We start from the raw sequence: 22,625 nt of genomic DNA, 5'->3' as shown, positions 1-22,625 counted from the left end.
ACACCTGTCTGCCAGGAAAGAAGGCATGAAGCATAGTAGTACTCATGATACCATCTCCATGTTTTCATAACAAATATGGTTTAACATACAGTTGAAATCATGTAGAATGTTATCAAAAAACTTATCACATACAAATGTGACTGTATGATCTTAACTTTAAAATTTAATAAATCCATCTTTCTGAGACAGACTGAAATCATTTGCAGTTTGTTGCAGTATTTCTTAAGAGACACTTCATCTAATAGGTTTAAATTGGCCATATTTGGTATTCACTTGGCCCTCATATATTTTGTTCTCTCTGCATTCTGATAAAATAGCATGCTTGGAATCATGATTAGGGTGTTCATTCTTTCAGGCATTTTCTTAATTGTTGAAATATGTCTGAGCTACTTAAATTAAAGTATTTCCATTTGTGATTTAGTGGAGCAGCCACTACTTCCCTGGATATTATTAAGACTGATTTCCATAGAACGCCCTTTTTACGACCCATTGTTAATTACACATCCAGCTGCAAGAGAGAGTTCTGTATTGTACATTCTTCCTACATTAAATTCTTGATACAAATCAAATGCAGCAAGATCTGTCAGAAGTTTTATAAAGTAACTGATACTTAACAATTGGGAAGATTTTTTTCTTTTCAAAAGAGAGGGGCAAAAGCTTAAAACTTAAATTATTTTTACCCTGCATACCTTAAGGTCTAGATGATCACCATATTTAATAAACAAATTAAAAGCAGTCATAAAATAATGCCAGTTGTTTTCTTCTCCCTTTTGAAGTTAGCACCATAATAAAATGTACCCATTTCTTCAGATGTGCATTCAGTACATAGCAAGATCTATTGCTGTATTCTGGGTCACATTCTGTTCTCAGCCATTCCACTGTAAAAGTGAAAAAAATAAACTGAAATCTTTGATTGATTATATCTCAACTTCATGGATTTTTTTTATGTCAAGGGATTCACTCCAGTTTTGTACTGCATTACTGAAAACACAGTTTGTTTATTCACACAAAACCAACAGCATAGATTTGAGAAGGAGTGTTTTGCTTTTTACCTCATTTGTTGTGCTTTACAATGCATCTGAGGTGTACCAACATGGGCTGGACAGACATTCACATTCATTTTTTCTCCATCCTGAACCATTGATTTAGATGTATTCTGACATGCTGAAACTTGACGTGCTATTTTGGGCAATGTAGAACCCACTATTTCCTAGTTGAGACAGGAGTGCTGTCTGTAACAACAAACCTTTGTGCAGATATATCTGTCTGCAGGTTCAATACACCATTTTAGAAGTTTATTATTGTCTTGATACTTCTGGACAACATTTAAACTAGTGGGAGTTGTGGATAGTTATCCAGGAGAGAATGAGCACCTGTGTGCTGTAATGTCAAAGCCATAGAGCAGTAGTGTTGCAAGGTCAAGTGACAAGGAAAGCAGAATGAGAATGGATCTGACTCTCCAAAGTGAAATTCTAAGCCTGTTTTTACGTGATGGCCCCAGTGATTGTTGTACCAGTTGTTCAAGGATTCTGGTCCTCTTGCTCAGCTGGGTAGAATGCAAAACAAGGAAATGTTCCTGCTTTCTGCAGCACTGGCTGAATGCATTTCAATGGGCTGGAGTGTCACTTGTGATTTATTGCCCATTTTTGTTCTTTTATGTGTTATATTTGTCATTTTTGCAGTGACAGTTTCATCTATAAAACAGTATAGTTACAAGAAAATGTTAAGAGGATACAGGAGTGCCATGGGAGCTGCTGTTTCCTTTTCTCTGTTTTATTTCCCCTAGTACATTACAGAGTCAAATGTCAGGTTTTCTGTGACACAGTGCAGCCACAGCATCTATGCTTTTAAACATAAGTGCATTTTCCACAGAGCACCTGAAGATGAGCTAAAGTTAAATGGTAAGACAAAGAAGGTATAAAAATAATGCTAATAACATTTCACAAATGGGGAAAAAACCCATAATACAAATGCCATCTCTACACAATAGAGAACACAAGCTGATTAGAAGTTGGTTATCAGTGTGATTTTATTAGTTGTATTAAGTACTCCATTTAATGTTTTAAAGTAATAATAATAAATAGTTCTTTTAATGTTCTCTGGAAGTGGGACCCTTCCAACTCCCCTGTGTAAGTAGAATAGGAAGGATAAACTGCAGGGGGTCATATCAGCAGTTTTGCTGTGGCCATTGGTGCTTGTGGTTGGCCAAGGAGGTGTGGGTTCTTCAGCCCACCTGGCACTGTACTGCCAGAGCCAGCGTGTTACAGACATGGGACAGGAACAGCTGGAGAAGATCCCATGAACGAGAAGAAAGTATCAACCTTTCCCTATGCTTTAGGAAGGACGAGTAGCCTAATTAGGCCTGTTTTCCACTGTAGATACAGTTTGTCTTTTATTCAGAGGAGTTGAAAAGTTGGTTGCCACAGAGGTAATAGTCAGTTGTTGCAGGAGCTGTGTTATATTCCCAAGTACAAAACCAATGTGGAAGTTTGAGCATTCCAGTATATAGCTGAGAGAAAATACGATTCCAAGTGTCTAATAGCTCTTTCATGAAGACAGTCATCCAAATTTAATGAAAGCCACTAAAGATGGGTCTGATTCATCCTAGCTTAAAAAATAATCTATTTTCTTAGTAATGTGTAATCTTCATGTCAGGATATCTGTGAGGCTGCTTGAGGTTGGTCTGGAGCGAGAGGGTACTTTTCTTAATCTCATTACAGAGAATGGAAGCACAAAACCCAGTCATGAAAGTAATGATATGAATGAAATGACCAGGATAAATTCTTCACAAACTGAAGGAATCTCTGCCATCTGTGTAGTACTGGTACTGGTCAATATTACATCTACTTCAAAATGTTTCAACATCAGCAATGTACAGAGAAGCAGAAAACCTAAAACAAAGTGAAAATACCAGTAGGTATTTTTTAGAGCATAGGTGTCATATAGTGTGTTATTTCATTTCTGTATTAAAAAAATACAGCTCTCATTTTTATATTTGAAGCAGAACATGTTTTGTATGTACCACAATGAAAAATTAAGGAGAGACAAGGAAAGACAAAGAAACTCAGAGATATAATTAGTAGCTAAAAAACCCTGTGAATTTCAATGTTTCTGTAGTTATTGACTGTATTCATAAAAGACTAAGCAATTAGAATTTTAAGTTGAAATAAAATATGGCACCAGTTGTGGGTAAAATAACCTGTAGTTCTTGGAATCTACAAATCTGATGTTTGTACCACTGGAGAGTTTAACAAATATTTAAGGCAATATTATATGGATTGCCTCTGTTTTAATGTACAGATGAAAATTCAAATGTGTGACAGTTAAATAGAACAGTGCAGCAGAGAGGAGAGTAATACTGTCAACTTTAAGCAAAAGTTACAGAACATACTGTCTTGGGTAAAATAATGTTTCAGCAATTCAGATTCCTTGAAATAACTGAAATCTTAATAAATATCTAAGCCACATTTGTCTCTTTGTAGTAACAATTCAACACTGTAAGCCACAACTGTAGTTATTGATGAGTTTTTAACACCTCTTTCTTCAGACATGTTTCAAAACAGAAAATTTCTGTTTCAGAACAGAAAATATTATTTTCTGCAGTAATGGGAGTTTGACTACAAGAACTAATGATTTTAGAGCTCTGAGAAAGGCATTCAGGTATATCTGTCCATTTTCAAGTCTCTATTTTTCAAAAAATTTAATTTTCATTTCCTTCCCTTCATCTGATTTTCTGTTAGTGCTGAGCACTAAGAAGTTTTTGTGTACATAGAAAATTCCCGTGTAAATGAAAGTTTTCCATAAAAGTGAGCAGAAGCTGGTGTCTTGCATGGTTTTAAGCTGTCAAGAGGAGAAATAAGTACTATCAGGTTCTGTTTAAGCTTTTGAGTTCACATTGGAAGCACGAAGTGAAACAAAGGAAAAATAGTAAATTCTAATTGGTCAGAAGCAAACAAAGTATCCTATAAACCTTTTTGATGCAAAATAGTTGCACTTTTCAGTGTGCTGTCATTGAATCAGACCACTTCTGGTTATGAGTAAATGTGTCAATAATTAAAAGTGAAAAGAGTTCATGATAAAAATGACTATTTGAGGCATTCTTAATCAAATAGGACAAGTTTAGATTTTCCTTTAACCCCTAAAACCTCCAGGCAATATATGAAAAACAAAATGTAATTCAGTGATAACTACTCAGAAGAGGCCTAGTCTGTTCCTGTCCCTGTAGTAGAATATTGGTGCGTTCAACATTATTTCAGTCTGACTAGGCTTTTTTAATGGCAATACTGTAAACATTTCTGAAATGTGAACAGAACTGCTACACTGTATTGGCACAAAGACAGATTCAGAATTCTGTGATTATTTTCCCTTTGTTGTGCTGATTCTCCTTTCCAGTTCCTCTATCCAACCTTCCTGCCCCAAAACAGTGTTGACTCTGAAATGCTTTAAAAATGCTTTAAAAGAAAAAAGTCATGTGTCTTTTTTCCTACGTTTTATAAATTTATCACAAACATATTTTTTCTATTTCTGCATGCATCATTACATGTATAATTCCATTTATTTCTTAGTAGAATGAACTATGTTATGCTTTCTTTCAAGAAAATATGTGGATAGTGAGTAATGATAAGTAAATTCCAAGTGTGATTGTTTTTGAAGGACTTCTGAAGAGTCCTTCATAAGGATTACAGTGTGAAGGGAGGCTGGTAGTAGAAGTCACCAGGAATGTCAACCTCATCTGTGAGCCAGTGGCAGCACAGGCCAAAACATCCATGGGTGTTCAGACCTCCCACAGGGATACTGCATTATCCTCTGCCCCCTTCCTCTTAATGGCAAAGTAACCCATGCCTTCACTGACTTTCCATTTGTTCATTAGTGTTCCTCTGCTCAAGTCCTTGGCTGACAGCAATATCAGGGGATGATACCTCATTCTACTGCTTCTTACCCATAGCTTCAGGTTGCTTTGTTCCTGTGCTGGATGGGATCCCTTGCATTCAGGGATGGAAAATAAAACAGCTGTGTTTGTCCAGGCCAAAAGCATCTAGTTCTGTAGCTGAGTTTCACCCTAAGTAGGTCAGCTCCAGAAACATTACAGTGATCTGATTTCGTGTCTTCCCTGCTTGGTGAAGGCCAGTTGAGTACTAGAAAACCACATTTTATCTCCCCTGAAGAGGGCAGAGTCCTCTTCAGGCTTCATATCTTTCCTGTTTCTCGGAAATAGCTGAAATGAATTTTCAGTGATATCTGGTATTTCTTGTCACGTCTCAGTATACTTTCAGGAGTAGATCTGGTGTTGAAAGCACGAGAGTCCACGAGAAGTCTCCTTCAGCAATAGGTGAAACTCAAATATCCTTGGTGGGGTTGATGATAAATTGTCCACTTCTTCTATAGGGATGGTCTGAAAGTGGTGCTGACTCATTTAGAAGATGTGTTATGTGTGGACAGGATCAGTCTGGACTGTCTGCTTTCATTTCCTTAGAGCTAATTTGAGAGAGTTACTCTTCTACTCTGAGTACTGTTGGTTTGAGGCTGTGTCAAAAACCATAAAATCAAATGTTTTAGGTCTAAAGGCTACCCTTGTTGTACGTTATGTACCTCTTCTTGTTCACAGAAGTCAGGGCTATAAGATGCAATTGCACTTCCAATGCCTACAAGTGGGGCCTCTTTCAGAGAGCATCAGCTGAGAACAAGCTGTGTATTTCAAAGTACGGAGACACCTAAAGTTTCAACCCTCGTTGAAACTTTTCAGCCTCTTTTCTCAGACCTCTTCATCCTTATTCAGTATGAGACCTGCATGCATACAGCTAATTTGAGACAAGTATATTCTCATTACTGCTCAGTCAATCTTGATTAGAAATTTGTGTCTCATCATATTTGGCCATTGTTATGTTTGTGTAGTCAGAGAGCAATTGGTAAAGAAGCCCAGTTTCACCTCTCCACGGAAGTCAGGAGAATTTTAGCTTTTATTTCAGTGGTGGAGTCTGTTTTCAGATACACTGCCATGAATTTTCCCTGTTTCGGCATAGAGATCTGTGATGTGCACCACTGTGGCTGCTTCTTTGGCCACACATAGTGAGTACTTATAAATATGTAACCACCCTTTTTCCTTCACAAAATAAACTAAAGTGTGTGGGAGTACCCTTTTGGGCCATTTGAAAGCTTTAAGTTCCAAAGACTTTATATTTTTTTTCCTTAGTAAATTATTTATTTCCAAGAAGGAGATACACTGTGTCTGTATATTCAGAACTTGTTAATAATTTCTGGCTGTGGTATAGCTATTGAGTGTGCTTTAAACATCCCTTAATGATCTCAGTGCTATTAAAGTGTGAGAGCTTACACTTTTTTCCAGAATAAATGAGGTCTTCCAACTCCTTGGGTGCCCACTAGAGAGGAAAATTTTTATGAATTTTAATTATTTAAATTTCTTTGATTGAAAGAAAAAGGCAAAGAAGGGCTAGCAGAAAGGTTGGTGGCTTTGTTTCAAAGGAGGAAATGAGCTGTTCATCGAGACTTGCTTGCTTTTTTTAAGTCTTTTTTTAAAAAAAACCACAGTCTCCAGAAAAAATCCAGTCTAAATAGTCTGGATTAAAATCCTGTTAAAAATAGATTGGGATGAGACCAAAAGGTATGTGCCCAACTGGGAACTTCATTTGTTTTGGGCATGTTATGTAAAGTATGCTGTTATTCCTGACAACCAGAAATGCTGATATTTAACCAAAAAAGTCTTTCTGCTCACATGCACCAACATGAATCATCCACCAGTGAGAGACACAGTTCATTTGATAGTCAGTTAAATGAGTTGTATTCATCAGTGAAGTAGTTCTTTGCATGTCTTTTCATGCAGTTCTTTGTCATGTATATTTACATTTTCCTAAAGAATATCACAAACAAAATTAATAATTCATAACTATTGTTACATGGCAGAGCCTTATTTTGATACTCCCTTCTTGCCACAGACCTTCTAACAAGTCTGGTTTTTTGCTGCATTTAAAAAGTCACCAAATAAGAAATACACCAAATCAACATGGTTGTCCTATGGAAGTACAGAAAACTTTTTTTAAGAGGATCTGTACGCAGCAGTTATGTATTGTGATGATGATCATAAATTGCAAAGAAAATACTCTCCTGCTAAAATGTAAGTGCTGCTTGCCCTCTTTCCCAGACTTTAAAAAAATAGATTGGTGAGCACATCATAGGAGAGAAAATCAGGCTATGTTGATTTCAACACTCAAATGGCACCTATGCTTAGCAAAACAGAAGGAAAACATAGTCTCTGCCATGTAGGAAAAGCAGTTTATACCATGAGCATTTCCAAAAGAAACCAGGAACAGAAAGGAAAAGATACGTAGAACGAGAAGTAAACGGACCTTGCTCTTGCGACATTTGCAAAACTAATATATTCAAGACATGGGGTAGAGAGAGAAAACTGAAAAAATGCTGATCAAAACCACCTTCTGGCACAAAGTGTACTCTGCCCAACAATACCTTGTAACTTCTACCATATGGACAAAAATCTGCATTTTTGAAGGAGAACGAGGAGCACTGATTGGAAAGCTAACAATGAGGATGGCAAGGGAGAACAAACTCTCCTAGCTGGAGTTCTACCAGGAGTAATTAAACAAAGACTTTGTTAGCAGAATACATGCTGGCTAGCAGATGAGGACTGAATGCCAGTCACTTACAGTATAAACAGAAGAGCTGGGGTGGTAATTCATTTCATCTACAGATCTGTATGTGTTTTGGGTCTTCTCCAAGACAGGCTCAAATCCTGGCATCTGGAATGAACTTGAAACTCAAATAAAAGCGTCGGACTGGCTTGTCTCTCACAGCATCGGTAATGCTGCTGCTGCTGCAGATTTATAAATGAGGGTACCATTTTCTGCAGCCATGGGTGAGATGAGGGGAGAAATGCTGAGGAAGTTTCTGGAGGAAACAGGACATTTTGCACTGCTGCCCTGTTGCAGTGTGTTTTGCAGTTTGTGATACAGGATTGTGTTTCCTGTTGGTCATTTGACATTTATAAGGACCTACCTCTGTGGAGCATCTCTTTTCATACTAGCTCAGACATATTAATGTTCTTCCTTACTTTGTCATACTGCCTTTCATCCCAGCCCTTTACTTTGGCAACTCTGCTTTTCCTACCTTTATGTTTATGAACTTCTGTGTTGCTTTCTTCCATGAAACACCCCAAACAACATTATCAATAAATACAAAAAGTCTGTCCCTCAAATCACTCCGGAAGATCTGTTTTTACTGTGGCACTAACTGAAAATGCTGAGTGATGCCAGCTAGCTAAAAGAGCAGGAAGGATAGAATTATTTGGGTGTTGCAAATGCATCTTCTTAGGGATTTTTGCCTCCCCCTTCCCCCTGTGATTGCTACACCTGCCTATTACAGCCTAGCTCAGCTAGATAGTGTGCTTTTAGTGGCAAAGATTGCCTAGCTGTGTGCCTGCTCTGTTCTTAGCACAGTGGGGCTCCCAGTCTGATTTACAGCTTCTAGCTCCTACTATCATACAAATAATAGAGAGTAATAATGATAGTAGCCTCTGTAATTTGTGTTGTCCTTGGAGAGCGTGGGCAGAGTCTTTAAAGCCAAGTTCTCTGATCTTTTCAGTCTTCTCGTTTTGTGGCAGGGACAATAGGATCCTCGTGATGGGTGTTCCAAGGAAGCATCATATCTCTCTGCCTCCCTTCTGCCTTGCACCATTTTGCATGATTTCTGCCACCTAATCACAGTGCAACTGTCACACAGGGATATAATGTTTCATTTTCCTGACTCACTCTATGAAATAACTCAAAAATAGGTGCTGAGATGTGATAGTTGAATCTCACTGCCTGCATAAAAAAAATCACAGGGTAGTTACTAACTCAAAAGTTAATTTCAAGTTTGACTGGAAAATAAGATGATCTGAACTAACTGTATTATTACTTTAAAGCCTTGTAAGGTTAGCTATTACATCAGTCACTGGAACACCTGTGGATGAAATGCAGTTGGAAAGGCTTGCAAGTGTCTTACCAACCAAGTACCTTTTGAGAGTGCAAAGCTGCAGAAAGGAAGTACAAAAGGCAGGAACTATGGTCAGCCTGGAGTGGGAGAAATAAAATGAAACTGGTCTAGCTAAGTAATGGAAGGGATTATTTGTTGACTCAAATAGAAGAAGAAACATCTGCATTTTTTAAAGACTGCTTTAGACAAAACAATCTTTAGCTAGTTTTACTAGTAACAGCTTTAATCTTACCCCCCTCTTTGTAAGTACAACCAGCAGCTCCTAGAATGTTGAGCCAATGTTATTTTATTGGTCATTCTATTCTGTAAAATGGTCAGTCATTTCTAAGTACATTCTTTGGGGGAAAGAAATACTGAAAAGCAAGTCCAAATGTTCGTTTACAAAGAGAGAAGGAGAGAGAGTGTTTATTCAGTTTGGTAGAGGTCCATTTCTTTTACTGGAAAACATTTTCATTGTTCTTGAAAAACAAGATAGTGGTGCATATAAGGTAAAAGAATGATTATTTTGCTTACATAGTTCATTCAGCTTAGCTTTCATTTTAGTGAAAAGTAGTTCTGTTGCACCCTTTTCTATCCATAAGCTACCTACAAGAGATTATTCTTTATGAAGTTTTGAGGTTGATGATAACATGATACTTGTGCCTTCTGAGTGAGAAAGGAAAGGGAAATTTTCCGCCAAAGGAAGTGGCAGAGCTAGAAATTCTTCAAAGAGAGAGGAGGGATTTTTTTTACCTAGCCTTCTAACCCATTGTGTGGAAATAGAAATTTAGCTGCAAAAAGTCATTTAAGAATTCAAACTCTGGCAGACACTGGATATTAGCAACTAGAATATAATTCAGTTCTCATTCTGAAGAGGAAGTAAGATGCCATGAACTGTCAGAGTAATGACTAAACTTCAGAGGAGATTCCAATATTAAGAAAAAGTTAATGGAATAGGTCTGAGAGTAAAAAAGTGAAATACTATCTTCAGATGTTTCGTAGGTACTACTTAAAAATATTATCACTGGGGCTTTCAAAGTAGGGAACAAAATGGAATCTATGTGGAAAAGTCATGTCAGGCCAGCTAAATGCCATTCTTTCTAAGTGAAGGGAAAAAAAGGTATTTCACATTTGAAATGCTACTGTTGGGAGAGCCACAAAGAATGGGGAAATCAGTCAGTAAAGGGAAATTGTAGTTTCTGAAAATTACTAGAAAGGTAAATATCTAAGGGTGTGGAACCAAGCAATGTTACTGTCTTCCACTGTATTCAGCACAGGAAGCCTGGGGAAATACTTTGCTGGGTTTTGCAGCCCCTTAGGGTTTATCTGTAAGTGTATCTCTGTTTTTCACTTCTGGCAGGAAGCACTCTAGTTTGTTTTCATCAAGAAAGATTCTCCAAAGTCAGCACCTTAATCTTTTTTAAACTGGCAGGAAACATCTCCTTATCCTTTCATTTTCTAAGCAGTTCCCTTGAGCTGGGCTGCGCTCGCTGCTCTTTAGTGACCTATTGTCGTTCGAGAGGTTCATCACAATGTGTGTGTCAGTTTGGCCTTGATTCTTGAGGCTCCACTAGCCTAGACAGTCTTAGAAAACAGAAGTGAGGTTATTGTGCAAGGCTTGAAGCCAGTTGTCTGTATTCCAGGGTAGAATCAAAATCTTAAAAGTAAAATGAACAAAAAAATCCAAATAAATCATTAGATCCAGTGTTGCAGTGGGCATAGCTCAGTTGTTGGCATTAACTTAAAGACCTGTTTTCATTAAATACAGATGTTTTACTGGAAACACAGAATTAGTCTCGTAGCTATATTCTTAAAGGCTCTAGGGCAGTCAAGGAAATGAAAAATTACTGTGTCAAACAAAGTGGTTGAAACAACAATAATAAAATAAAGAAATAAAACACCAAGACTTGATCATCATGATAAAATAGTGTGTAGGTAACACTGTTTCTGTAATGAAAGATTACATTTCACTCAATATTTTTAGCATCTGTCAGTACAGCAGTTAAAAGAGAAATCACAGCACCTTTTTTTTTTTTAGGCTTGCAATAGTACTTTTCCAAATCTCTCTTAAAAACATAGAGACAAAACCAAATCCACAAATGGACATTGCAGTTTATTAGGAGGCAAAATGAATTTCAGAACTTGCCCAAAGTTGCCTTGATCCCCTTAGCACCCTTCTCTCCGTGGTGCCAGTGCAATTGCCTGTGTGGGTATGGGTTAAAAGTCAGTTAGCTGGTAATTATGAGGTGAGAGGCAAATATCACTCCATCAACATCTACCTATCAGACAGAAACCACACAGAGGTAAAGTGACACTGCTTGTCATAGCTAATGCACTTTAGGATCTAATATTAAATGCTGTGTGGTATGTTTATTAAATGCATGGAAGAGTCAGTGTTGGGGCAGCAGCTCTTGATTACGATGCTAGATGGTGTGAGTTAGCAAAATTCATATAGGACTACGAAGAGTTTCAGCGGGACAAAAGCAAACTGAATGAAGTGGTAGTACTAACTCAAATTTCAGTCTTGATAAATGCTAAAATGTACATTTGAATGGCTTTTAATTTGTAAAGGGTTCAAATCTGAACATTGCACTGAAGAAAGGGGTGCATGTTTCATTGTAAACAATGCACTGTAAAAAACTTTCAGTGTCCATCTGATGCTGAAATAAAACCAAACAATGCTAAGGGGGATGAAGAGTGGATTAGAACACAGCAAATTTCTAAAATCCAGTTGTAGAAAAGCTGAGGTATGTTAAAGGAATAAGTGGCATTAAATAAAATGCAGAAAGTTAATCCCAAATTTCTAATACTAAAAGACTCAAGGAATGTTCAAGAAAGGTGAAAGGTGGAAAGTTCTTTTCATTTGCCCAAATAGATTCTAGAACCCATTAACACCAAGAATGAAGCAACATTTTGTCAGCAAATAAAATTCCATTCATGTCAGCTGAATGGAAATAAAGGAGAATTGAGATAATGCCAATATTATTTTATAATAATTAATGATAGGAGTTTTTAAAAGGCTTGTTAGGCATCATGCTTCCAGTTTAAGACAATCTCTATTGTGAGTACAGCTGAGTTCATCACTATGAGAAGCTTTATCCTATTTTTAACTCCAAGTGGCATTACAGTGCTTTTCATAGACAATTTGAGATGGTTCCTCAGTTGGATAATCAATAAATGATGCAATATGGGAGTTTGTCCTGATGTTAGGTTCTGTGCTGCTTCCTGTGTAGTATTCTTTGCAGATATTGTGTTACTGGTGGATTTGCCAGCTTGTCCATGACTCCCAAGAGAATAATGCTTTGTGTCATGGTTCATGGAAGTTGTGCTCCATCATATGCAGAAAACGTGTGTGCTTTGAATACGATTTTGCTATTATCTCCTCTGTGTAGTGTAAGTGTAGCTGGTTCCACTGAACTGCGGACCATGAGCTGCTGAAGAGAGACAAGGCACTGAGATAGAACACATTGGATAGTACTGTGACTGGTTGCCTGTACTTAATTTCACTGTTAAGCACTCATATTCCCAAAACTAACTCTGGGAGCCTTAACGAGAGGAATGAAACCATAAAGCAGATATTGTTTTTAACAAGTCATTACTGATGAGTATTCCAATGGGGTGGGGTAGCCTGAAGGCGATAAGAATAGGCTTTGGAAGGAACCAGTCTGAGAACCTGCATCTAAAAAGATACTACTTGCTCTTGACTTAACATTCTTTCTTGCTTGGGTTTTAGATTTAAAAGAGCTTTGGAGTCCTTCATAAGTCTTGCAATTTGCATCATACTTGATTCCCTGCTTCCTGTTGGCCAAGTTCAGCTCAACAGCTGCTTTTTGCACGAACGTGCTCTAGATGTCTTCTAAATATCTACTGCAGTTTTGAGTGCTGTGAAGAGTACAGCAATATAGAATTTAGCAAAATTATTTGTACATGATACAGGAAAATAAAAATAGGACAGTTTATAACAGAATTTTATGAATCTGTATTGAAGAAAACACAAAGTCAGATTTTTGTCTTTATTCATACAAAGAAAGGATTTTACCAATTCGGAACAGTATGTGTGTATTTTTATCAAACTGATACTCTTGTGGGACTGGGCACAGGAAGAGGCAGCACATCATCTTCTCTGATTTATCACTCATGCAAAGTACCTTTCCAAAGAACCTGGTTCCTGCAGTTAGCTCTAGATATGTTTTGATTAATGGTTATTACCTTTTCTGGCAGGTTTTTCTGTCATTCCTCCTGTCAAGGAGTTTTGAAGATGTAGGCCAAAAGTGTAGCTGTGGGCATTCAGAAGTACTCTCCATCCCAGAATATCCTGGTTAAAATTGAGAAGAAATATTGGAAATGTTTTCATTGTACTTTTCAGAAAATATCTCTTCATGTAAATTGACCATTAGTTTGCTGTCTTTCCAGAAAGAGAAAGTGAGAAACAATTAAAATATAGTTGGTGCTATCAGAATCCTCTCTGAAACCCAGACAGTGATATAAGAATGTGGTCTTAAAATATTACACTTCACTTAGGCTTTACTCTTCCTTCTCCTTTCCCAAAAAAGCTATAGCAGGAAAGCAATCCATAAATCCTTGTGTCCACTTTATGGCATGGTGCCTCAAATGATGAATGCTGACGTGTTTTGGTTTAAAAAAAAAAATGGAAGTCCATAAAAAAATAAAATCAGCTTAGTGAATTGAATGCTGTTTCCTTAACATTTTTCATCCTGAACTCATTTAGTAGGGAAAATGGATATTTCATCAGACATGGATTTGACGTTCCATCACATTATACAGTAAACAGTACAAACGATGTTATTTTTTTAAATGGAGAAGCTGGAGGAGCTAAGACAGTAGCTGCTGTAAGGCACTGGTTATCTCATTTAAACAGATATTAAATGTAGGTGCCAGTGGTGTGATCATCAGCTGCTTCCCACTTTGTGAATAAATTGCTTAGAAGGAGTCTTTTTTCCTACCAGATGTGACCTAGATTTAGATTTCCAAAGGCAAAAAAAAAAGTCTATTGTGTTAAAAAACAATTGTGGGTAAAATGCATGGTAAATGAGCTTATCTCACTTTTCCAGGTGTTTAAGCTAATATGTTACGGAATTACAGCTTCATTTATGAAAAATAATTGAGGAAAATGTTCCAGCAAATCAAATTTGGATAAAGGCTTAGTATAGTTATTGTGTTGTTAGCAAATTTCTAAATGGAAGAAAGAAAAGGGAGCTCGCACAGATAATCAAAATATAGAAATTTGTGAATCTGTGAAGAGGCACCTATAAAGGGTCAGGGCTGGCAGTGGTATCCCACCTGTATTGTGGTCCGGCAAAATGTCTTAGAAAAATATGAAAAATTATACTCCCAGCAATGCATATGAAAGCAGGATTTTCTCTTAAAAGACCAACCATTGATATCTGTTGGCCCTGGATAACATTAGTGACATTAGTAGGTTAAGTGTATAAACATCAAAAGAGTAACACCTCTATTCTTTGAGTGACAGCTTTATTCTTTTTCTCATTCCTCTTTTTCTTTTATCGATTCCATAGGGGCTGCCACTCGAAAACCGGACCCGGAGCCTGAGAAGCAGACAGACCATACTGTTAAAATTGCTGGAGTCATTGCAGGCATCTTGCTGTTCGTCATTATATTTTTGGGGGTCGTGCTGGTAATGAAGAAAAGGTGAGCAATTAGTGGATGTTTTCTATGTCCATATTCATATTGCATCTCCTACGGCAGTACTCAGTTTGATATTGGTAAAAGTATCCAGCCACCTTCGTGCCCACAGAGAATTAATGTTTGTGTCTTTGTTTTATATATAACAACTTGAGGTTAATGATTCTAAGACTTCTTACATCAGTACTGCATGATGGACTCTTAATAATGGGAGAGTATCTTGTCCTGTGTGAGTCTCCACCCTATTTGACATCAGCTGGAAGCTAGATGTAGTTTCATTCTTGCATGTGAAAGAAATCCTTAGTCAAACAGGAGCTAGAGCTAAGGTAATTTGTGCTAAAAATGAGGTCTGTTTTGTTCTGCATAAACTTCATTCCCTGAAAACAAAGGAAAATGTTACAGTGGTGTTGAATGTTTCCAAATGCTGGTTCACCACACTCCCGCACTGAGATTGTTTTGCTTTGAATATCATTTGAAAACTGCTGCATTATTAGAAGTGTAAGGCTTTTAAAACTGTTTGCCTTTCTCAACACTCTAAGAGATAAAATAGAAACAGGAAAAGTACAGCTAGGGAGATGGCATAGATAAGAAAAAAACCCCATATGATCTTAGAAGCTTAGTCTAGGATGGGAGAAATTAATTAGCAAATAGAATGAACGTTTTAGGTTGTATCCTGAGCAATGTGAGCTTTGCAGCTGTTAGAGGTGAGGTTGGGAATGTGCAAGTGCTGAGTAAAGGAGCAGAGTGACAAATTCTCCTTCCACTTTTGCCACAGTCTCCTTACTGTGTCCCATAGTCCCTCGCCTCCTTGTTATTCCCCTTTTATTATCCCCTTTTTTCCTTTGAGAGCAATCCTGGCCTGATTTGGCTCATCCCAACCCTGTGTGGTTTAATTGTATGTTAACTAGTTTGGCAGCTCTGAGATAGTCCAAACCCCTGAGCTGCCCGAATTTCTTCCAGAATTTGAGCAGTGGAGGTGCACAGCAAAGGAGGCAGCTGTCTGACAGTGCCTCAGGGCAGGCTACAGAAGTAGCTGCTTTTCACTCTCCTTGAAGACAGAAGCAGGGCCATGAGTTAGAAGGGATCTATGAAGAGAAAGGTGAGCTGTGGCCAGGGCTGGGGGCTAGGTCATGACAAGAGGTATGTAAAGGACTCAGAAGCTGCCATACAGAAGAGACTGAGACTTAAGCCCCAGGGTGAGCCTGACTGGGGCAATGGAATTGACCCAGTAACCAAGTCTGCTCAATAAAGTACAGTGTAGCAGAGTTGAAATCTGTTCTGACTTTGCAGTACTTTTTTCTTCCCACTTCTGATTTCTTGCATCATTCATACCTTCAATTTTAACAGTTGAACAGCCAAACTCCTCCCGAGGGCCAGACATAGCACTTGGCATGCAGGGAGGAAGGCTTCTTGAATTTTCTAGCCAATCCTTCTTCACACAATTCCTGACCAGCATTCATCATTCTCTCTGTTCCAGTTCTGAGCCTCTCCTTAAGTGCTTCTGCCAAAGGTAGAATGTATTCACCCAAGGGAGACAAGTTATTCTTAATCTTGAAGGGAGAGCATTGCAAAATGATCCAAATAGTTTCAAAGTGAATAAGGTGTCTGGGTCTCTGGCTAAATGGATGCTATGCCAGCTCCTTCTTAATTCTCTAGAGAAAAACTCTTTGATAATTAATTGTTAGAGGCAGGAGGGCTCAGATTCTAAGTGTTTGCATTAATGCAGAAGGATACTTGATTCCTTCTGTCTACCACAGTAGAGTAATTATTATTCATAGTAATTCTGTTGTTAGAGAAAAAGTGTGTTATGTGATCTTCATTGGTTTTTGGAATAAATCTGCTGGTGGCAGAGATGAAACTACTGAAAATACAGGTCCAGGAACTCTTGTTGCCAAATACATACAATTTCATTGTGTAGTACAGAGAGAATGATACCAATAACTTAAACATATCCCAGAATGATGCTGCAATCTTGAACAAAACAAACTGAAATGAGTTGAAGCAAATATTAAAAAGTAAGAATGGTTCATTTGTGTAACAGGATGTGACTAGGCTTTAATGAGAGTTTCGGGAGGTGGGTATATTGTGTCCCAAGCCTCTAAAGCATCTGCTGTAGCACAGAAGATCTTGAATACAATTACACTCATGACTTAAGCAGAAGATGAACAGATTATTCAATAGATTGTTATCGGTGCATTAATTCACTAGGCTGCTGAGGGCCCCTATGGTTTCACCTTGGTTCAGTTACCAGGTCTGCATTATGCATTTGAGGAAAATGTATAAATCATGCCACAAGCTTAGTGTGACTGTAGTGGTTTTGCAGTTCTGCGATATTTTAGGTGCTGCTTTGGGAAACAATCTTATCAAGCCAGTGTGTCGTTTGACTTCTGCACTTGATCATTTTATTTCATTTACTTTATCAGGAGCTTTACTGGCATAAGGATCTGAGTGAAAAATAAAATAGCACCTTGTAATTCAGTGGCACCTTTCCGCTGAGAACCACGTTGTTCTCTGCACTATTTATGTGCAGACTCTCTGGGCTACAGTGGTGAGTTTCACTGCGCTGAGTCTACGTGCTCTGAAACTTGTCCTGTTTGGAAGTGGCTACAGCAATATCCCATTCACACTCCACTATCCCAAGGCATATCCCAAAGCAAATACTATGTGTTACTCATTCTTCCAAAGAAAAGAGTCTTGTGTACTTGATCTCCAGATTGCACCAGTAGATGAAACTTACTCTGTCTCTGGGGCTTCACAGTGCTTAATAAACTTAATTTCAAACTGTTTATTTCCATTGTCAAGAGATTTGGAAAGCAGTTTCATTTATGTGATAACCATGACTTTGTCCAGTACATTCCTTACATAGACACCTCATTTCATTCAACAACTGTTCTTTGCTTGATTGGTGCCAGGCACGACAGATTTTCACAGGTCAGTCTCTTGAACTTCTAATTCGGTAGCCAAGCAGAGAAGACCAACATTCAAGGTTTTCAGTGCAGCATAAGCATGCTTTGGATATGGCCACTATCAAAGCAGTAGATAGAGAAGTTTTGCAAATATTAATATTCATTAGGCAGCATTATTAATTTCACTATGTAATGGTCTTCTGAAGTAGTTATATCATAAACCAGGTCACAGAAAGATTAGGTGACCTAGAAATTCAGTGCATGGTTTGGATTCACTAGTGAGGGTAGAAGCATCATGGGCACTGAAGCATTTTCTGTATGAACACTCAGCTATTGCCTGAAGTAAACAAAATTTGTAAACTTGTCACATGGGTCAGGGGCAGACTGTTAGTGCTTTCCTGATTTTCTCTCCACGTGGTTGTTCATAGTTCTTTATCCATTCTGTTCTATCTTTTCTTTATCCATTAGCATTCCGGCATAAAGGTGTCGTGTAATGTAGTCTAGGAACCTGCAAGCTATTCCTAACACCAGTATGGTCATATCAATGAGATGATTCTTCTCTGTGAAGCTAGAATAATGCCAATAGGCTTTCCTCTCCTCAGATGTGCTTTGTATCTCTCACATAAGAATTAACACAAAGTTAGATGAAAACAGTACATGTGTTTCCACAATATTGATCCACAATAAAGTGGATTTTGAATCTGATCCTGCATGTTAAATCTTAGGCAAGGCCCTTGATGGGCAAGGCTCAGTCTTTGATGTACTTGCATAGGATTTCATAAAAACATGAAAAATAAAGAATGCACCAAGTAACTTCATCTTTTGGTCAGTTTAAAGTGGAGCAGCGAAAATGAGAGTACTGTTGTTACAATCTTTGGAAAAGCAACAGCAATTAAATCAAGACTTGCATAAATCAGACTCTTACTGCTTTATTTTCTCCTTTCCTTTTTTTTTCTTTATATTGTATTTAAGTTAAATTTTTTAAATTTGCATAAATTGGTAAGTTAATGGTCCAACATTTGCTTAAAAGCCTCTTATATGTCTTTAGGGCAGCTGCTTCTGTCAGGGCTGCCATCTTGTTGCTGCAGTGGGAGTGCAATAAGGAAGCAGTTATTAAAATTTTATTCCATTGGCTTCTGCTTCAGTTGTAGAATGGAGCTTTTCTGATCATAAAAATGTTATTTTGTTTTGCCTGCTTTTAGTTTCTGTTTTCATCTGTCTCTGTGCCTGAGCCTTCCATGAGTTTCTAATATATGTAATTGTGGCATCTGTTTAAGTCAGAGACCCTGGTTCTTGGCAGTGGATAAGGAAGGTTTTTGCACTCAGTGGAGCTGAGCTGGGAATGCATTGTTCCTATTCCCTGACAGCAAATCAGGCTGTTCAGTTATACATACACCTTTGCCAACAATTTCAAACACTTAGGATAGAAAATGAAGATAATAAGACTGAAGGAAAATTCCAGCCTCTTCTCCCTGAACCTTATTTTTCCCTGTAGGCAAACTACAAAAGAGAGATGATGAAAGAAAACACAGTGGTAATGACACAGTTCCAGAAGTTTCCACTCTGATGGGTCAATCGTCCTTCAGCCAGCCTCCTGCGCTGGTTTTGGTAAATTTTATTGTGGGTCCTTATTCTACAAGTGGTATTCATGAAATTAAGTTATGTCTTCAGTCCTAAAGGAGTTAAAAGTGCTGAACATTGTCACTAGATGCAGAAAAAGTTTATTGACATAAAATAACCTCACTACTGGGAAGTGACTGAAGAGCCATGATCATAAGAAAATTTGGCCTAAGTTGGCCAAAATCTTTTCATCAGTCTTTTTAACAGAAAAAGACTTTTCATACGTAGACAGAAATTTAAGTTTGTTTATATTATGTTGGAGGGAAAATGGAACTTGTCCATATTTATTAAAAAAGCTAAATCCATTCAGTTGTGAATGGTGCTTTAGCATATGGCCTGATGCCTTGCAATTTTAAAACTTTCTGTTACTGCAGGACTTTAATGTATTCTTTTTACCTGTTTCTTTCAGTGTATGGTATTCTTGAGAGTCAAAACCGTGGTGCTCTTTTACAAGGACTTTTATATGGAAAATCTCACAACTGTAGCAATATAAAAATAGCTGGAGCTTGAGACTTCCAATTTTTCTCATCTTACACAAATTCTTAATGGGACATTTACACAAATTAAAGCTCCTGGATTTTCAGCATTTTTTCATAAGGAATAATTTATCTCTATAACATATTTGGCAGAATTCTGCATATAAGTACCGACAGTGCTTCACTGATTAATTGTATTTATTGTTGTTTCTCAAATTATTATACATCTTTTAGAAGTATGAGAACATTTGTGCTAATTACATTAAATCTCTCTCATGGCAACATATGGCAAGAAACAGGGTTGGCAGTGTCATGAGATTCTAAATCAAAGTGAGAGAAAGAGTAATTTTGAAAAGAAAGGTAGGGGAAATATGACTGAACTAGAAAACAACCCCTTGCTAATAGTGCAGGTAAGTGCTTTGATAGGACCTGATCCCGTGCTCCCAAATGAATGCAACAGGCTATGGGCTGGTGGAAGAAGCTTACAACTGTTTCACAGCTTGCCCCTCACTCTAGTCTTGGATATCTTTTAAAACTCAACTTTAGCAGGTATACATTTTCCACATGTGCCATGTGATTAAATATTCTGTGTGTAGCCTCTTGTGTTTGAACAATACTGTTTGCATCAGAAAAATGGGAATAAAAACTGGGAAATATTTCTAACGGCATCTTCACACAAAGAAGATGAGAGAGAAAATTTGATGAAAGCCTGGTTTTCAAAGGGATGCCTGAAGCATGTAGCCAGAGGCAAGTTAACATTAGTTATAGTCCTTTGCAAGGCCTGTTTACATGTTTCCTCTGTAGTCAAAGGGCTGTATGCATGTGCTGTAAAAATTACAAATGCCTACATGGTTCCTTTCAGTCTTTTATCTTACCAACATGTGAATGCAAGTTGACATTATGCTCAGAGATGTTTTAAGATCTCCTGCCTTCTTTTAATTGCAGTCAATATATAGAATTCATTTAGGCTGAAACTTGCCCTTTCTGAGGGGGTTGCAGTCCTGCTTGTAGTGGGCCCATAACTGAGGGAGGGAGGGAAGGATGTAAAGCAGAAGAGCATAGCTGGAGGGCTTCTGTACTTCATGCTCACACAGAGCATATCTAGGTGGAGTATCTGGCTGTGCAAGAGGTTATGCAAGACTGACTGAGCCCATATTTGTCAGGACGGTGGTGCTAGGTCTCCCAAGTTGTTCTTTGTGACATTCACGTGGGCAGGAATAACATGGATACAGGGTCAGTTCTTATTTTTATCTCTGCCACATGGGGAAACACCACCAATACAATTTTAGCCCACAAGGATAAACTTTTTATTTGCCTGACAGTAAGTATGTTTTTCTTCTGAATTTAAAAGGGTATTTAAAAGCTGAAATATTAAAAGAGCTGTGACCATTGATTCTTCCCCTCTGGAAACAAGTCCTTTTGAAGGCAGAACTGATTGCTTTAAGTGAAGAAAGGAATAGCCTAAGATTCTGCGGTGCTGTGACTGGAAGAGAAGCTACTTAAAATGTATTCTGAAATTCTGTATTGCTAAGCTTCTAACACCATGCTAGAAGTTCCATATCCTTATTCCTAATGCAGTTGAGGTGTAACTGGAAGTGGTTTCGCACTTTAATTGGGAATATTTGTGTGTGTGTAGTGTATGCAGATATAAACATACATTAAATATCTAACATTACTTAGTAAGTGTACCTTAAGGTGGTTTGACTTAACAGCTGGAGATGCATTATATATTGTACTGCTCAAAGTGTTATGGAGATTGGATATGTCACCTGTCTATTCCAGAAACATTGCATGATATGCCCAGATATACATTCTTGCTGCCTTTCATTTGTGTCACCAGTTCAGGTCTCAGTTTCATCTTGATTTTTCATACATTAATATTTGACTTTTCTTTCCTTCCATTTCATCTTTTCCACCACTGCCTAATCCTTCCACCATCATGGCAGAAGAAGCTATCACTCCTACACTTACTACCTGTAAGTAACTTCTTTGTCATCAGAGACACACTTTCTGCCATGTTGTTCCATGCCTAAGTAGTGAATGCTAATATTGAAAGTTCCTTTATAAAAACATACTTTGTAAGTTTTACCAAGATAAAAACAACATGGTCAATAATGTAACTAAATATTTAGCTTTATAAGAGTTTCTTATGTCTCATACTGTGCATTAGAGTCCTTTGAATAACATTATGTAAAGAATTTTCTTAATTGAGAAGTAGTAGGTATAAATATCACTACCATGTCAATGAGAAATTTTCATGCCTAAATAACTATTTTTAGAATTTATTTAGCAGTTTCTTTCTCATTTGCTCTGTTGAAGTTATAGCATTGGTTAGACATGTACAAGCATTTCCATTTGTTGCTGTGTACATATTACTGCTTTTTCATGAATAATGATCATGCATAAACATCATGAGTTACCATTTCTGGAGTGAATTTCAAAGGAGAGAGCACTAAAAAATGAGGGCAGGAGGAAGCATAACTTTCAGTAAGTAACAATTTTTTTGTTTTGTACAGTCCCTAGTAATACCATTATATGCTTCTTTATTTACCCAAAGCCTCGCTTCGTTCCCTGTTGTCAGCAGGTGATGAATGAGAAGCGTTCTTCTGTGAATTTAGCGAATCCCTTTCTGAGGCTATTCACTCTTACTTGTTTTCCAGGTACAAGGAGTACATAATAGATTAGCAAAGTACCAGGGGTCTTGCTTAGTTGCAAAATGAGATGTATTTAATCTTACATAATCCAGTTGGCCAGCAGCAAAAAATCAGCTGTCCAGTAGTTATCTGTTTCCTTTAAACCTCAGATTTAAAAGTTACGGGAACCTATGAGATATTTTTACATAGTTACAGAAGTAGGGGTGTTACTTGCATAAGACAAATTTTAGTACCAGTTTTTAAGTACATATGGGGGTAGCATGCTCTTGAAAGGAACACATTTCAGTAATGTTTTTATTTAAAAGCAATATAAAGTTTCTCAT

General features: G+C 37.6%; 1 protein-coding gene across 14 annotated transcripts in view; it reads left to right on the top strand.

Moving 5' to 3' along the window:
• PTPRM (protein tyrosine phosphatase receptor type M) overlaps nucleotides 1-22,625 on the top strand; it is a 463,481-nt gene that overhangs the window by 288,170 nt on the left and 152,686 nt on the right. For 9 of the 14 annotated variants that reach the window (XM_069004462.1, XM_069004458.1, XM_069004457.1 and 6 more), the window contains 2 exons: nucleotides 14,520-14,652; nucleotides 21,595-21,624. In XM_069004462.1, coding sequence (XP_068860563.1) covers nucleotides 14,520-14,652; nucleotides 21,595-21,624 — 163 coding nt within the window. The remainder of the gene's footprint in view (nucleotides 1-14,519; nucleotides 14,653-21,594; nucleotides 21,625-22,625) is intronic. The other 5 variants (XM_069004459.1, XM_069004468.1, XM_069004465.1 and 2 more) reach the window with 1 other exon arrangement.

This window comes from Aphelocoma coerulescens, chromosome 2 (genome assembly GCF_041296385.1).
Source record: "Aphelocoma coerulescens isolate FSJ_1873_10779 chromosome 2, UR_Acoe_1.0, whole genome shotgun sequence".
NCBI lineage: Eukaryota > Metazoa > Chordata > Aves > Passeriformes > Corvidae > Aphelocoma > Aphelocoma coerulescens.
The sequence above is the reverse complement of the archived record's forward strand: the minus strand, read 5'-3'. Positions and strand labels throughout refer to the sequence as shown.